At 38.0% G+C, this 18,252-nt stretch overlaps 1 protein-coding gene across 1 annotated transcript; it reads right to left on the reverse strand.

Annotated features, from left to right (window-relative positions):
• Positions 1-1,029: 1,029 nt before the first annotated feature.
• On the reverse strand, positions 1,030-17,784 carry LOC139353704 (NADH-ubiquinone oxidoreductase chain 2-like). The gene is given in 2 exon segments (XM_070998028.1): positions 1,030-1,826; positions 17,370-17,784. Coding segments are annotated over 2 exon segments (999 nt in total). The 3' UTR covers positions 1,030-1,242.
• Positions 17,785-18,252: the final 468 nt, after the last annotated feature.

Consider the following 18,252-nt stretch of genomic DNA (forward strand, 5'->3'; position numbering starts at 1 on the left):
TGAAGCTCCCCCATGGGCAATTCCAGCAGAAAGAGGTAAACAGTTCAACCTGTTCCAGCTCCGTTTTCAACCATTCTTCTCACTAATAATAAAGAAAGGGCAGGAGGCAGTAGTCAAAATCTTATATTATTTATTCCTGGGAATGCATTACTATAAAAAAAAACAAGGAAGAACGCTATAGTCGAGTACCTCGACTATCAGATACCCGTTACTCAAAGGGAAATGGAGATATGCAAGCAGCAAAGCGAAATTAAAATGCGCCACCTAACGGCGGTAGACAGATTTAAGCGTTATGGGCGTTAGAGTGGGCGTGGCAAATTTTTTGGCAAATTTTTTTTGGATCAATCGATAGGTATCGACGAGACCAATACATTTCAGTTAACATTTTTTATCTAGCATGAAAATTGTGGGCGTCACAGGTTTTCGCGGTTTGTGGGCGTTTAAGTGGGCGTGGCAAACTTTTTTTTAGGTCAATCGATAGGTATTGGTGAGAACAATACATTTCAGTTAAAATTTTCTATCTAGCATCAAAACTGTAGGAGTTTCAGTTTTGGGCGGTTTGTGGGCGTTAGAGTGGGCGTGGCAGTCTACTGAAACAAACTTGCGCTGCGTAAGAAGCTCAGGAATCTGTACGCCAAATCTGAATAGCCTAACTCTCATAGTTTCCGAGATCTCAGCGTTCATCCGAACAGACAGACGGACAGACGGACAGACGGTCAGACGGACAGACGGACAGACGGACAGAAGAACATGGCTAGATCGACTCGGCTAGTGATCCTGATCAAGAATATATATACTTTATGGGGTCGGAAACGCTTCCTTCTGCCTGTTACATACTTTCCGACGAATCTAGTATACCCTTTTACTCTACGAGTAACGGGTATAATTATAGTAAAAGCATGTGCAGTAACAATTTCGTTATAAATTTGATCATCTCCAATTAATCCTTCTGGATGACCTAATTCAGCTCGAATTAAAATTCTTAGAGATGTTCCTACTATAAAAAATTGTTCCAATATCTTTATGATTTGTAGAAAATAATCATTGTCGCGATTGGATTAAGTGGCTGAAGTTTAGGCGACAGAGTGTAAATCTATTTATAAGAGTTATTCTTCTTAATGAAATCAATTAAATTGGTCTTATAGTCAATAATGACATCAAACTGCAATTTTGAAGGATTAAAATTTTACTAAGGCTTAAAGGAACACCCTTTATTTACAGCTTTGAAGGCTATTAGTTTAATTAACTTAAAACCTTAGAATATAAACAAAATAAATAAATTAAGAATAATCCAAAAATTGAAAAAAAAATTATAATTAGATATAAACTAGTATTATTACTATTTATATTTATTTCTATGACTCAATTATTTTCGAAATAATTTAGTATAAAAGCTGAGTAACAAATCCGGAGAAAAAAAAATATTGTAATTAAAGTTGAGGTTATTATTAATGTTAATAAAAAATATTGATTACATAATGTTAATTGTTGAATTACCAATCATTTAGGTAAAAATCCTAAAAATGGGGGTAACCCACCTAAAGATAAAAAATTTATAAATAATGAAAATTTTAAAAATTTTCTATTAACAATTCAAAAAAATAATTGATTTAAATGAAATAATTTAAAAATATTAAATATAAATTTTAAAATAAAAGATAAAAATGAATAAAAAAACAAAATTAATCAAATAGGCTCTCTAATTATTAAAGATCTTAATATTCATCCTAAATGATTAATAGAAGAAAAAGCCATTCATTTTCGTAATGAAGTTTGATTTAACCCACCAAAAGCTCGAATAACTACAGATCAAACAAGGAAGAACGCTATAGTCGAGTACCTCGACTATCAGATACCCGTTACTCAGCTAAATAGAGATATGCAGGCAGCAAAGCGAGATTAAAATGCGCCACCTACCGTCGGTATACAGATTTAAGCGTTATGGGCGTTAGAGTGGGCGTGTCAAATTTTTTTTGGATCAATCGATAGGTATTGACGAGACCAATACATTTCAGTAAAAATTGTTTATCTAGCATAAAAATTGTGGGCGTCACAGGTTTTCGCGGTTTATGGGCGTTAGGGTGGGCGTGGCAAACTTTTTTTTAAGTCAATCGATAGGTATTGATGAGAACATTACATTTCAGTTAAAATTGTTATTCTAGCATCAAAACTGTAGGAGCCACAGTTTTGGGCGGTTTGTGGGCGTTAGAGTGGGCGTGGCACTCTACTGAAACAAACTTGCGCTGCGCAGGAATCTCAGGAATCTGCGTGCCTAATCCCAGTATTGTAACTCTCATAGTTTCCGAGATCTCAGCGTTCATACGGACAGACGGACAGACGGACATGGCTAGATCGACTCGGCTAGTGATCCTGACCAAGAATATATATACTTTATGGGGTCGGAAACGCTTCCTTCTGCCTGTTACATACTTTCCCTTTTACTCTACGAGTAACGGGTATAACAACTCATACAAAATACATTTAAAACCGCCTAAAAAACCTACGCAACCGCTTTTAGTAGCTACTAACGTGCGACCAATTGGCCGCCTTAGTGGACTCGGTGATCTTCGTCACCCTGTTGGCAACGAACGTAGTCCAATGGCACGCTGGTTTTGCTAACCATGCTAGCACAATCGTGGAATCGGTCCAACAATGGAATTTTGAGGTCAGCCTCGGCATATTTGGAAGAATGGCTTCGGCCACCTCGGACAAAAGGAGAGCCCCACATAGCTCCAGCCTGGGAAGGGACACCGTTTTGACTGGCGCCACACGCGTCTTGGCCGTGAGCAAGTGCACCATCGTCTTATGGCCCACTTCTACGCGCACATAGATCGCAGCGCCGTATGCCTTTTGCGAGGCGTCACAGAATCCGTGATGCTCTACGCGGAACCCATCTGGGTATTCTGACCTGGTCTAGGACCGAATAGTTTTGGAGAAAGCTGTTCCACCTTTGGCACAGCTCACTTGGAAGTTTATCGTCCCAGCCTAGATCCTGAAGCCAAATCTCTTGCATAAAGATTTTGGCACACACAACAAATGGAGCGAGCCAGCCTGCTGCATCAAACAGCTTGGAAATTTGGGAAAGGACTTGGCGTTTCGTGTGGGAGATTTCCGTTGCTAAATCTGGTGGGACGAAAAAGAACTCATCGGACGTCGCCTTCCATCGTACGCCGAGAGTTTTGGCTGTGCTCTCAGTGTCGATCTCGAGGAAGTCGGTTGTCAGAAGATGATCGCTTTGGATATGAGCTAATATTTCTTTGTTGTTGGAGGTCCGCAGAATCTAGAGCACTTTGTAGCTCGCGAACAATGGACTTAGCGTCCTCGGCGGAGTCAGCTCCCGAAAGGACATCGTCTACATACATATGATTTCGAATGACGTTGCTCGCTCTTGGATGGCTGAGCTGCACGTCAGTTGCCAACTGTTGCAGGACTCGAATGGCCAGGAATGGCGCGCAATTGACTCCAAACCGTCTGTAATTCGAAATCTCGAATGTGCCCCTCGCTGTTGCGGAATAAGATGCGCTGGAACGGGGAATGCTTCGGATCTACCCATATCTGCCGACACATTTTCTCGATATCGGCACTGTAGACGTATCGGAAATATCGCCACTTCAGGATCTGGATAGTTAGATAGGACTGTACGACTGGGCCAGCATGAAGGATATCATTTAAACTAACCCCATTCTCTGAAGGGCTGGAGGCATTGAAAACCACACGTAGCTTAGTGGTTGTACTTTCCGGCTTGAGCACGGCATAAAGCGGAACGGACTTCTTTCATGTGATTGAGGTCAAGATACTCTTTCAGCTGACAGTCCCTCTTTAGGCGTTGCTCGGTTCTTAGGAACTGCGACAACTCGGAGGATATGGAGTGACCGAGGGCGGATTTTACGTTTTGAGTATCACGAAACGGAAGACTTGCGACATACCTGCCGTTATCGTCTCTCGTAGTCGTTCGGAGAAAATTTTCCTCACATGTCAAATCGGAAGATTTTGTCACTTTTACTGGCAGATCCTCCACCTCCCAAAATTTGGTGAGAAGCCTATCCAGAGACGTGTCAACTGTGTGGGAGATTCGTGTGGAAAAAACGGAAATCTGATTTTCCCTTGGAGCAGGAACGGGTTTTGTTAGGATCCACCCGAAAATGGTTTCTTGTCCGAGGAGAGAGCCACAAATATTCGGCCGGGTGCCGCTTAGGAGAATGGATGGCAGTATGTCGGCCCCGACCAGAATATCTATCTGTGCGCTCTCGTAGAACTTTGGATCCGCTAGTGACAGTTCGGGAAGATCCCGTAGAAACTGTTGCGGAATCGGACAAGATGGAAGGTTTCCAGATAGTTGAGGAAGAACATAGGCCGTCGTGTTTATTTGCAAGCCAGGCCTGGTCGGCGAACGGATGGTAAACTGACAGAGCTTTTTGGATTCAGCGGATACTGTCTGGTTTAAGCCTGATACTTCGGCTCGGATTACCTGGTGAGGCAACTTAATTAGTTTGAACAGCCGCTCAGAAATAAAGGTTGCCTCTGATCCTGAATCTATCAAGGCACGAGCTTTAAAAGTCGACCCCAGGTGACATATGTCAATTATGGCGGTGCCCAGCAAGACGGATCTATACCCCGTCGCGAAGTAATTTTGGACTGTAGAGTCCGTGGACCGGGATGCGGTGGCAACTGGTGTACTTGGTCTTGATCTGGGTCTTGGGGCGGGATTTGAAGGCGAATGGGAGGAGTTGCCTCTGTGTAGTAAGGTGTGATGCCGGCCGCGGCACGTAAAGCAACTATGAGTGATTTCACAATCACGCAGCTGATGCCCTCGTGCGAAGCAGTTTAGACACAGCTGCTTCCTCTTTATGTATGCCGAACGCTCGTCGACCGTCATCTGGAGGAACCGTGTACATGTGCGGACAGGATGGTTTTCCTTCTTACAAAGGTCACATCCTTTTGGCTTGGGTGCTACCCTTGTCTCGTAAGAATTTATTCTTCGAAGCGCTGAAGTGGGGGCGGATGTTTTTGGCAGAGATTGACTCGAGCCTGACGGCCGTACGTCGTCTACGGCTTCTAAGGTCCGGTGACGCTCCGTAAGGAAGGCGTTCAGTTCCTGCCACGTCGGAATCTCTGCCTTATTGTGCAGGGACTGTTCCCACAAGGATAACGTGAGCCTAGGAAGTTTGGAGGAGCACATGTACACTAGGAGACAATCCCAATTTTCGGTTTCAATTCCGGACATTTCTAAAGCCGTAAGGCAACCCTGGATGGTACGTTGAAGTTCACGGATAGCTGACCCAGATTCCTGATTAACGGACTGCACATTGAAAAGTATTTTCAATTGGCTATTTACTAACAACCGCTTGTTTTCGAAACGCTCAGTTAGGTTAGCCCAAGCTGAGCGAAAGCCGTCGTTAGTAAGGGGGGAGTTCGACACTATCGTGTGTGCATCGCCGCTTGTTTTGACATTTGGGTGAAACAATTTTTCGACTGGCGTCAGCCTTGGATGTTTATATAAATGGCCGTAAACAGATCCCTAAAGGTCGGCCACCGCAGATAATCTCCGGTGAAAACCTCGGTATCGCACGGAGGCAGCCGACATCCAGAGGGAATGTAAGTCTGGGTAGGAACAGCTTGAACTTGGGGATCCTGGGCTATCATATCCGCGATCTGAGCCCCACATCTCTCGTAAACGGAATATCAGTAGCCGTATTTAGCCTTGAGAACTGGCAAACTATCAGCTGCACTGTCTCCGGCTTCTGCTATGCACCCGGTGCATTCTTTGTATTCTGCCTTGATGCGGTCCCAAAACGCGCGTATTTCTTCGCGGCGGATGCTCAGCATGGACAGAGTAGGAGGGATCGGCGAAGGAGTGTTTGCTCTGGATTCAAACTCACTCAGCCGATCTGAGACCTCAGTAAATTTGCTTAAAGCGATTTGTGAAGGTGTTAGTGCCATTTTGACGTTTGCACGGGTGACCCTTTTTCTGGGCGACGAGGTCTTGGCGGTTAGTTCGGGTGTGGGCGGATCTACGGATATGCCTGGGACTACGGCAGGTGGAATAGACAACTTGTTGTTATCACTTCCAGCGGACATTTAAAGAGAAATTACCTTTTTTTGGGTCAGAATCTGCTCGCCTTTGTTTATGTCGGATAAATAGGAAACCTGGCTCACTTGTTGAACAGTGGAACGAGGTGTCGAGAAGAAAAAGTAGTGGATCGGAGAAATAGAAAATGGAAGCTAGTACCGACCTGGTTACTTTGCGGAATTAAGCCCAATGATACGGATTAGGTACGGTGAGTAAGGAGTTCGAATATCACCCGTTGAGAAGTAATACTATAATATTTAACCCTTTTGGTATATGTATTATGGTGGGGATCAAGTTTGGTATATTTTTGCTGGTATTTTTTTGCGTTTGGATAAATTGAGGTGGTAAAATACCAACTATGTGTATATATATAGACCCCGTTGGAGTAATTGTAATATTTTCGCCTTTACTTAAACTTCTGAATGAAGAATAAATACCAACATTTGTTGGCCGGAGGATGCGATCGGTTGATTATTTAATATTGGAGTATTGCTTTAATTTAATTTAATAATCCGAGGGAAAAATACTGAAAATATACCAAAAAAGTTGGTGGACGGAGGATGCTATGCATGCAGTGGAGTACTGGTATTTTTCTAGTTTAAATAAAATAAATTTTACAGAGTAAATGCCAAATACCGAAAAAAAATACTAAAAAGTTTGATGGTAAATAAAACACAAAGACCAAAAAATTTTCACGTCGGTTGGTGTAATTTTATTTTTATTATTTTTGACCGGATGGCCGACGGAAAACTTTAATTAGTCAAAACGGGATGGTGGAGTAAAAAATTATATGTGACTGTATATAGATGTGTATATATATGTAAATATTTGTATGGATATAGATATTTATATGTATGTAGATATTTGCATGCATATATATATTTGCATGTATGTAATTTTCGCCGGTTTCAAATTTATTAAATAATTATTGCCGGCGGGGTATGTGTTGTTGTGGAAGTTTTCGATTTATTGTGTGTGGACTGTATTTGGAAAAACGAAAAAATATGTGCAAGTATTTTAGCGGCTGCGGATATACAGTGAGAAAAATCTTGAAAAGTTTTGGGGGCCTGAATTGGCGGAACACTAGAAATTTAATAGTTCTCACTGTATGCTTAACTTATATTTGCACAATATTTTTTCTAAGCTTGGAATTTTTTCTCGATTTTGTATATGTGTATGTAATTATGGATGAGCGGCCAAATGCAATTAAAACAAGGAAGAACGCTATAGTGGAGTACCTCGACTATCAGATACCCGTTACTCAGATAACAAACTTTAAAATAAGTTAGTCGCGCACTATGTTCTGTCTCCCTTGCTCTCATTTCTCGGCTCTGGTTTTGTTTCAGCCAGCGCCAAGAATGAGAAAGCAACACATAAAATACACAATTTTAAGGCACATTCTGTATTCCAAAATATTTGGTTGAATAGCTTTGTTTGAAAGAATTCTATTTGCCGCGGATATTAGATTGCAATTTTTTACATCCACACATGCATAAACACATACATGTATGTATGTCGTTTTCTGGCTCTAGTGTCAAGGCTTGTCCTAACTACTTTGGTTTGAGAGCATTGGACTGAAAACGGAAATGTTTTTTTGGGACAATCTATAGGTATTTATTAAGCTAATTCATATTCTTTAAAAGAGATAAATAAAGATGTACAGATCTTTAAAGGTTTTTGCCCGTCAATGGGACAAATAGATAAAGGGTTCATTATTCAATAGAATAAGTTAGCCGCGCACTTTGCTCTCTCTGAGCGCCGGCAGGGCTTTTTTCTTTGCCGCTAAGTTCGGCCGGCAACAATTTACATACACACACATACACGCGTAAAAACATTTCGCATTGTCTGGCTCTGACGTCATAGCTTTTTTCTTTGGAGGTTTGTGGGCGTTAGAGTGGGCGTAGCAAAATTTTTGGTCAATCGATAGGTATTGACAATACTAATACATTTCAGTTAAAATTTTCTATCTACCATCAAAACTGTAGGAGCCACAGTTTTGGGCGGTTTGTGGGCGTTAGAGTGGGCGTGACAGTTTACTGAAACAAACTTGCGCTGCTTAAGAAGCTCAGGAATCTGCACGCCAAATCTCAATAGCCTAGCTCTCATAGTTTCCGAGATCTCAGCGTTCATCCGGACAGACGGACAGACGGACATGGCTAGATCGACTCGGCTAGTGATCCTGATCAAGAATATATATACTTTATGGGGTCGGAAACGCTTCCTTCTGCCTGTTACATACTTTCCGACGAATCTAGTATACCCTTTTACTCTAGGAGTAACGGGTATAAAAAGGAGTCGGAAAAAATTGGCAATATGGCCGCACGTAGCAAAAGGAAAATCGAAGAAAAAAATGGCGAAGTAATTATTAATTGCCGTTGTCTCATTTAATCGGACTAGGATTTTGGACAAATCGTACAGAAAGTGAAACGAATTATATTTTCGAGTGGCTGACTGCAATCCGGCAATTAATAAGACGAAAAGCTTTACTTATCTTATCCGGCTCGAAGGACCAAAATGTACGCCGGGGGGTACCGGGGTACCGTGGTGGCGCTGGTGCTGCGGAAGCTGTAGGGGAGAAACCACTCGAACGCGTATTGCCCCTTAATCGAAAATAAGTACTCGAGAAAAAAGTTAACTTTGAAAGTAGGCGGGGGTGCGACCGCGGTTTATTTCAGTTGAACTCCAGAAATCGAACTAATTTAGTCTAAGCTCCGCTCTGCGCTCCAAAGCGCAGCGGAGACTTCATGGAGGGAGCTAGGAACAGCGCAGGAGAGCGGGAGCGCGAGAGAGCGGGAGAGCGGTAGAGCGGTGCAGCTGGATAGCGGGCCAGTCCAGATTCGCCGGACAGTGGGCCTGAACAGTATCGATACCTATCGATTGACCCAAATAAAAGATTGCCACGCCCACTTAAACGCCCACAAACCGCCCCCAAACTTCAAAAAATCGTAGATATGAGCGCGGTTATCTCGGATACTATCAAGGATAGAGAACTGGGATTTCAAATTTAGACTCCGTAGCCTTGATTGCAGTGCAAGTTTGTAACAACTTTCATGCTAGATTAAAAATTTTAACTGAAATGTATTAGTCTCGTCAATACCTATCGATTGACCCAAAAAAAAGTTTCCCGCTCATAAACTTCAAAAAATCCGTAATATGAACGTGGATATCTTGGAGACTATCAAAGATAGAGAATTGGGATCTCAGATTAAGATTCCGTTGCCTTGTAGGCAGCGCAAGTTAGTTAGGCGAATAAGCAACGCCCACTCTAACACCCGAAAAACTCACAAATCTGTAACGCCTACAATTGTCATGCTAGATTTGAAATTTTAACTGAAATGTATTGGTCTCGTCAACACCTATCGATTGGTCTAAAAAAAATTTTCCACGCCCACTCTAACTCTTATAATGCTTTAATCTGTCTACCGCCGGTAGGTGGCGCATTTCAATCTCGCATTGCTGCTTGCATATCTCCATTTAAGTTTGGTCCTAAGGAAGTATATCCGACCCCATAAAGTATATATATTCTTGATCAGGATCACTAGCGGAGCCGATCTAGTCATTTCCATCTGTCAGCTTCTTACGCAACGCAATTTTGTTTTTGTTTGTTGGCTTGCCCACAAACTGCCCAAAACTGTGGCTCCTACAGTTTTGATGCTAGAATAAAAATTTTAACTGAAATGTATTGTTCTTATCATCATCTATCGATTGAGCCGAAAAAAGAAGGGTTCCACGCCCACTCCGACGCCCACAAACCGCCCAAAACTGTGGCTCCTACAGTTTTCATGCTAGAATAAAAATTTTAACTAAAATGTTTTGTTCTGTACCTGTCGATACCTATCGATTGACCCAAAAATAGTTGGCCACACCCACTTTAACGCCCACAAACCGCCCTCAAACTTCAAGAAATCGTAAATATGAACGCGGATAACTCGGATACTATCAAAGATAGAGAATTGGGATTTCAGATTTAGCCTCTGTAGACTTAACCGCAGGACAAGTTTGTAACGCGAATATGCCCCGCCCACAATTTTCATGCTAGATACAAAATTTTAACTGAAATGTATTAGTCTCGTCAACACCTATCGATTGACCAAAAAAAAAATTTGCCACGCCCACTTTAACGCCCACAAGCCGTTCAAACCTGTGGCGACCACGATTTTCATGCTAGATACGAAGTTTTAAATTGAATGTATTAGTCTCGTCAATACCTATCGATTGACCTAAAACAAAGTTTGATATTCCCTTTCTAACGCCCATAACGCTTTACATAATGATGTATTGGGATCGCGGTAGTGGCGCATTTCAATCTCGCTTTCCTGCCTGCATATCTTCATTTCCCTTTGTCCCTTTAGTAGTAGGGAAACGCGGGTTCTGGGACAATTAACATATTAATGGCCCCCCGGCCCCCCTCCCCCCCCTCATTAACGTATGCGGGTTCTGGGACAATTAGCATAATCCAATAAATTAACTGATTTTAATGGGCTTTGAAGTCATAAAAATGTCGTGATCATGTCTATAAAGAGTATACTTAATTGCCCCCATCGCCCCCACATCCCCATGTGACAATATTGATCATGTATCCTTCCCCTCATTATGTGCAATTAATAGTCAGGTGAGAAAGGTGCACGTGAGAAAGGTCGCACAATCATAGTATCCAAAGGTTGTTATCTTAGAGGAACATATCCGATCATGTTGGGGAAAGGTGTGATCACGTACCCTTTTGCCTCATTATCACAGGTGTTGCTGTGCACGTGTGAAAGGTCGCACACCCAAAGTATTCAAAGATGGTTATCTTAGAGGAACATGTCCGATCATGTTGGGGAATAATGTTTCCTATGATTGTAAAACTAATTTAGAAATCAAAAGAACCCCAATAAAATAAATCTCACAAGTTAATGATTCTCAGATGTGGAATATTTTCAAATACACATTTTTGTTTCCGCCCCAGAACGTTTAACTGGTAAATTGTCTAAGATTCTCTCCTTTCCACAAATGGGTCATAAACATGTCATAAAAGGGATTCAAGCAAGAGCTACCCGAACATGCGCACCTGTCAATTACCTGACCGCAATAAAAGGGGCACATGCACAACCCAGAAGGCGCACGCTCATTGACAAGATCATGGGCCTCACGCCAACGACCTCATACGACCTCATACGACGTTCCCATAATAGGGGTTGAAATCACGACCGCGCAACAACTCGCAAGTAGCCGACATATCTCAGTCAAGGAAATATTTTCCATTCTCCGTACCTGTAATTTTAACTCGAAATAAAAAGTCAGAAGTTTATTTTGTAGCATAATAATACATTTATTCATTTATTTTGGTATTGCGAACATTTTTGTTATACATAGAAATTAATTTTCTGCTTTGATTCCGGCGATTTGCATAGAAGAAGCAGGCGCACGTTTCCAACGTCATTTCTGGATTACAAAATGTAAAGTGTTCACCATAATTCGTAGTTTTGAGATCATGTCCACCTCGATTCATGAACATAGATTTTGTGTTTAGAAGATATTGAAAATGCTGACCAGTTATCTCTCCTTTAAATTGTTCAATAAATTGGTCAATTTCCTCATGAAATTTCATTTTGTTAATTCTATTTTCTTGTAGGTCTTTACACATCTAGTCTCAACTTTAAAATGATGTATAACAATTATTTTATTGTTTTGGAGCTACTTTTAAAAAATGTCAAAATAATGTATGCATTGTTTAGAGCACAAACCCCGCCCTTAAGGTGTGTTTCACAATAGGGAAACCGGTTTCCTTTAAACCTGTTTAATGACGGACAGCCCATTTCCTCGATATTAATGAGCTGACGACTCCCAAAAAACTTCTGTAGAAATCGTTTCTTTTCCACACCTTTACAAATAATTTGTTTTTTGCTTGTAATTGTCCTTAGATACTTTCGAGTTTGTGGAAAACTGTTCTCTCCATCGTTCCAAAAAATTTTGTGATGTGTATTGGTTAACCAAATTGCAGTCTTTCGAGATTTTGTGTTTAGCAAAGTAAAATCATATGGTGGTTCTATTAAAATACTATTATTCAAGTTTGGATCTTTTTCGAATACAATTCCAATTTCCTTTAAAATAAAATTATTATTATTATCAAAGAAACCTTGAACATCAATCGAAACAGTATCATTCAACATTTTTCTAATGTTAAACAACTCGTTGTACTAGTCCGTTTAATGGGTTATATTCAACTAAACGGTCATGTATGAGGAGACAGTAAGCTTGGGTATTTTCATGACTTGGTGTCTTCAGTTCTATTGAAATTCTCACATCAATAGGACCAGTTTTCACTGATTCGTTTTGATATGAAAGATCAACCACAATAATAGGGGCCTTCAATTTAAATTCATTTTGGGTCAAAAATGCTTGTGATTCACGATTATAGTAACTAGATTGAAACCTTGTATACATTTCATATAGGTGAGCATACTGATTCTTACTAAAATCAACATTCAGATTATCATACGGATATGACTCAGAATTCAAGTGAACTTTCAAGTTTGATAAGTTATTTGTGATAAGTTCTCCATTTAGTGTAAATCCAATTATGGCAAATCTTGGTTTTTCGCGGTTACCCGACAATTTCACATTCCAGCTGTGTTGACTTCCATACCCCAATTTGGGGTTAACATATGAATCCCAACTCCGGAATGCGATTGGTAGGTTTACACCACTTTTAATAATATCGTACATCTTAATTTTTGCAAAATCGCTCGGAGTTACATGGGGAATTTTGCAGGTTATATTCGTCATTTCCAACTTAAAAGTTTGTTCATTTCTGGTTTGTTCAAACACATCACCATGATTCTTAGTTAGCATCAACACTAGTTCATGTTTACAATTTAAGAAAAACTTTTTTATAATCTTCAGCAAATCCCAATAAATTTTTTAATGGTACAGAAAAGTTAAAGTGGGGTCCGGTAGATATTTCATCCCCACTGCTCCATCCGGAATTTAATAGATTTTGACTTTTAAGATTATCCAGAGATATAAAATATTTTAGGGTAGTACTCATATTGATGGACATGGACTTGACACATTGGACACGTTGTGTTTAGTTGATATCTAGCAGTATTTTGATGCTTACTTTCTCTTTAGTCTTGTTTTTGGGATGGTTACTTTGTGTATGGTACCTGTAAAGTACTTGCTTTTGGATGATTACTTTTTGTATAGTATCTGTAAAGTACTTGGTTTTAGATGGTAACTAACTGTTAACAACTGTTATGAGTTGTTATAGTTTCTGGTTAAGAATTATCAAAGCATACAAACCAACTTACCGTGAACTATAATTACCTGACCATCATTAAAGTCATATGCCCAAGACCTAAGGAGCAGGCCGTCTGATAAGTTCATACATCTCAAGACCATTGATAAGGGATGATGTTCCGACCGTGCACCAACTCGGAAGTAGCCGACGTACCTCATTGAACAAAATACTTTCCCTTCATCCGTACTTGTAGTTTTAATTACAGTCAGAAAGAAATTTTGTAGGATCATTTAATTTTATTTTATTTAATTTATTATTGTAAACATATTTCATTTAATTCATAATTAAATTTTTATATAATTAATTTTCTGACTCCTCCTTCTGTAAAAAACGCATATTTTCTTTTGCTTCCCATAGATAGATGTAAAATAATTCTTACAAATTAATGTTTCTCAGATGTTGGATTATTCTTAAACCATTCATTTGTTCAGTCAGAAACAAATTTTATAGGTTTATTTAATATTATTTTATTATTGTAAACATATTTCATTTAATTCACAACTAAATATATATTATATATATTTTAGATATTTAATTTTCTGACTCCTCCCTCTGTAAGAAATAAATGGGTTGTTAACCTTCGTTCCAAACGCATATTTTCGCTTGGTTCCCATAGATAGATGTAAAATAATTCTTACAATTTAATGTTTCTCAGATGTTGGATTATTCTGAAACCATTCATTTGTTCAGTCAGAAAAAAATTTTATAGGATTATTTAATATTATTTTATTATTGTAAACATATTTCATTTAGTTCACAACTAAATATATATTATATGTATTTTAAATATTTAATTTTCTGACTCCTCCCTCTGTAAGAAATAAATGGGTTGTTAACCTTCGTTCCAAACGCATATTTTCGCTTGGTTCCCATAGATAGATGTAAAATAATTCTTACAATTTAATGTTTCTCAGATGTTGGATTATTCTTAAACCATTCATTTGTTCAGTCAGAAACAAATTTTATAGGATTATTTAATATTATTTTATTATTGTAAACATATTTCATTTAATTCACAACTAAATATATATTATATGTATTTTAAATATTTAATTTTCTGACTCCTCCCTCTGTAAGAAATAAATGGGTTGTTAACCTTCGTTCCAAACGCATATTTTCGCTTGGTTCCCATAGATAGATGTAAAATAATTCTTACAATTTAATGTTTCTCAGATGTTGGATTATTCTTAAACCATTCATTTGTTCAGTCAGAAACAAATTTTATAGGATTATTTAATATTATTTTATTATTGTAAACATATTTCATTTAATTCACAACTAAATATATATTATATGTTTTTTAAATATTTAATTTTCTGACTCCTCCCTCTGTAAGAAATAAATGGGTTGTTAACCTTCGTTCCAAACGCATATTTTCGCTTGGTTCCCATAGATAGATGTAAAATAATTCTTACAATTTAATGTTTCTCAGATGTTGGATTATTCTTAAACCATTCATTTGTTCAGTCAGAAACAAATTTTATAGGATTATTTAATATTATTTTATTATTGTAAACATATTTCATTTAATTCACAAATATTAAATATTAAATATTTAATTTTCTGACTCCTCCCTCTGTAAGAAATAAATGGGTTGTTAACCTTCATTCCAAACGCATATTTTCGCTTGGTTCTCATAGATAGATGTAAAATAATTCTTACAATTTAATGTTTCTCAGATGTTGAATTATTCTTAAACCATTCATTTGTTCAGTCAGAAACAAATGTTATAGGATCATTTAATATTATTTCATTATTGTAAACATATTTCATTTAATTCATAATTAAATATATATTATATATATTTTTATATAATTAATTTTCTGACTCCTCCCTCTGTAAGAAATATATGGGTTGTTAACCTTGGGTCCAAACGCATATTTTCGGTTGGTTCCCATAGATAGATGTAAAATTGTTCTCACAATTTAATATTTCTCAGATGTTGAATTATTTTTAAAGCATTCATTTGTTCCATCCCATAATAATATTGTAATATATTTCGAAAGTCTCGTTAGTTAGCATAGGAGCGTCTTTCAATTTAATTTCTGATTCAAGTTTATGATAGAGGTTTTGGGACCTGGTAATATCGGTTCTTGTTGTCAACTATTTTTCTAGTTCTAGTTTTCTAATTCTATTCTATTTGTATACTATTTGTATGAGTAAGGTATCATTGTCTAAGATTCTGAATAAGTTTAATAAGCTCTTTAATTACAATACTGATTAGCTGGTTACTATATATTTAGTAGATGTATACAAGTTGTTTAGTATCTGGTTTCTATATGTTTAATAGATGTATACAAGTGGTATACTAGATGTATACAAGTGGTTTACTAGCTGTTTAGTATCTGGCTACTATATATTTAGTAGATGTATACAAGTTGTTTAGTATCTGGTTACTATATATTTAGTAGATGTATACAAGTTGTTTAGTATCTGGTTTCTATATGTTTAATAGATGTATACAAGTTGTTTACTAGATGTATACAAGTTGTTTACTAGCTGTTTAGTATCTGGTTACTATATATTTAGTAGATGTATACAAGTTGTTTAGTATCTGGTTACAATATATTTAGTAGATGTATGCAAGTTGTTTAGTAACTGGTTTCTATATGTTTAGTAGATGTATACAAGTTGTTTACTAGATGTATACAAGTTGTTTACTAGCTGTTTAGTATCTGGTTTCTATATGATAAGTAGATGTATACAAGTTGTTTAATAGATGTATACAAGTTGTTTACTAGCTGTTTAGTATCTAGTTTATATATCTTTAATATCTGTTTACTTGATGTTTACTATTTATTATTAGCTGGTTACTAGTTGCTATTAACGTCTACGAGCTTTTATAGTCTTTTGTTAAGAATGATCAAAAAATCTTGATCACTAGACGACTTTCAATGTGAAGTAAAAACTTACACTCTGATTTTTAATGTGTTTGCTATGAAGAAAGAAGAAAGAATGCAAAGCCAAATTATCTCAAGATTAATATATAAATCTTAGAGGAAAATGTCCGATTATGTTGGGGGAAGATGTATCCTGTGATTGTAAAACTAATTAAGAAATAAATTGTTCACAAGTTGTCTAAAAGCTGTGTAGAAGCTGCTTTGATAAACAATTTTGATTCATAATTCCAGATATTAAGAATATATAATTATATCATCCACTTTCACTAGTATATTGTTAAAATAAAACATTTCCATTTTTCATGTTCTTTCATCTTATGTAGGTATAATAAATGTAATCTTAACTACAATAGATAGCCTTACATCCCATAACTATAGTTATTAACTACAATTAAATGTCTAGAAAGAACAAAATATATGAATGTCAAAAAACGATTTAAAACTAAGTATAATAGGAAAGTAATTAAAATCGCTCCGGCGTAATACAGTAAAAAACAAAAAACACTGTGATTATCCCATTTTCTATCACCATAACAAATGAGTATACTCACACCTAAATGACCAATTGTATCCTTTGTCCAAAATGTCTGTGACTTTCACTTATAAATTTGTCACCGATAATTTAAAACCACCCATTGCTAACCGTGCCATAACCCCAGAGTCAAGTTCGTTACCTACAATAAACACAGGTTATGGTGTAAAGGATTGCTAAAATGCCTCGACGCAGGCGCAAAGGTCAAGGCAATGGAAAAAATTCATGGAATATTAAAAAGGTCATAAAAAATATAATAAGGAAAGTATTTTTTATTTGCGAAACATTTATAACTGTTACCAACAACACAAATAGTTATGTTACAAGGGTTCCGAAAATGCCTCGAGGAAGGCACGTTGGGACCTGGTAATATCTGTTTTTTGTACTTTTTATATATTTCTTTTATTTATTATTTTTTATTTTTATAATTATTTTATTTATTTATTTATTTTTTTGTTTTCTAATTGCTTAATTTCCCTTAGAATGAAAATCGGCGGAATGTGCCTTCTCCCGGGAAGAGTGGCTCCTCCGCCTCTCTCTCAGCCGCCTGCTGTCTCCGCTCCTCGGTCGGGAATAAGCCCATACCTGGGCGGACGCTCCTCCGCCTGGTGACGGGAAAGCTCGGGAACAATGGGTTCCGGAACAGGACTTTGTACACTGCGGTGTACCAGTCCGCCTCTTCCTTTATCCTCTCGTGGGTCGCCATCCATGCTTCATAGTTTAGCATGTTTTGCTCCTGGCGATCTACCAGCGCGAGCAACCTATCCTCGTTTACCGGACGATTCGATAGAACCCTCCGGAGCTGAAACGCAGTGGTCCTCAACGCGTCTAATAGTGGGAGTTCCTCCCAATACTGATGCTCTGCTTCTTCCTGCAGCGCTTCCACCTCTTGGCGTGCCCATTCTTCTGTCGGGTAGGGCTCTCCTTTCGCGGCCCACTCGCGCCTTTGCTCGCTCAGGCGAGCGCGCATTTCAGTGATGTCGCTAGGAATTTTGGTCATCTTTCTGCTGTGATGTCTTCTGGTGTTCTGCCTGGGTTATCAAGCAGCAAACAGCTCTTTAAATACTGTTAGTGCTTATTCTATTGAATAATGAACCCTTTATCTATTTGTCCCATTGAAGGGCAAAAACCTTTAAAGATCTGTACATCTTTATTTATCTCTTTCAAAGAACATGAATTAGCTTAATAAATACCTATAGATTGTCCCAAAAAAACATTTCCGTTTTCAGTCCAATGCTCTCAAACCAAAGTAGTTAGGACAAGCATACATACATACATGTATGTGTTTATGCATGTGTGGATGTAAAAATTGCAATCTAATATCCGCGGCAAATAGAATTCTTTCAAACAAAGCTATTCAACCAAATATTTTGAAATACAGAATGTGCCTTAAAATTGTGTATGTTTAGCAAGCATACATAAATATAAATGTTTTTTGTCTATTTTATGTGTTGCTTTCTCATTCTTG

This window comes from Drosophila suzukii, chromosome Y, assembly GCF_043229965.1.
Source record: "Drosophila suzukii chromosome Y, CBGP_Dsuzu_IsoJpt1.0, whole genome shotgun sequence".
In the NCBI taxonomy this organism is placed as follows: domain Eukaryota; kingdom Metazoa; phylum Arthropoda; class Insecta; order Diptera; family Drosophilidae; genus Drosophila; species Drosophila suzukii.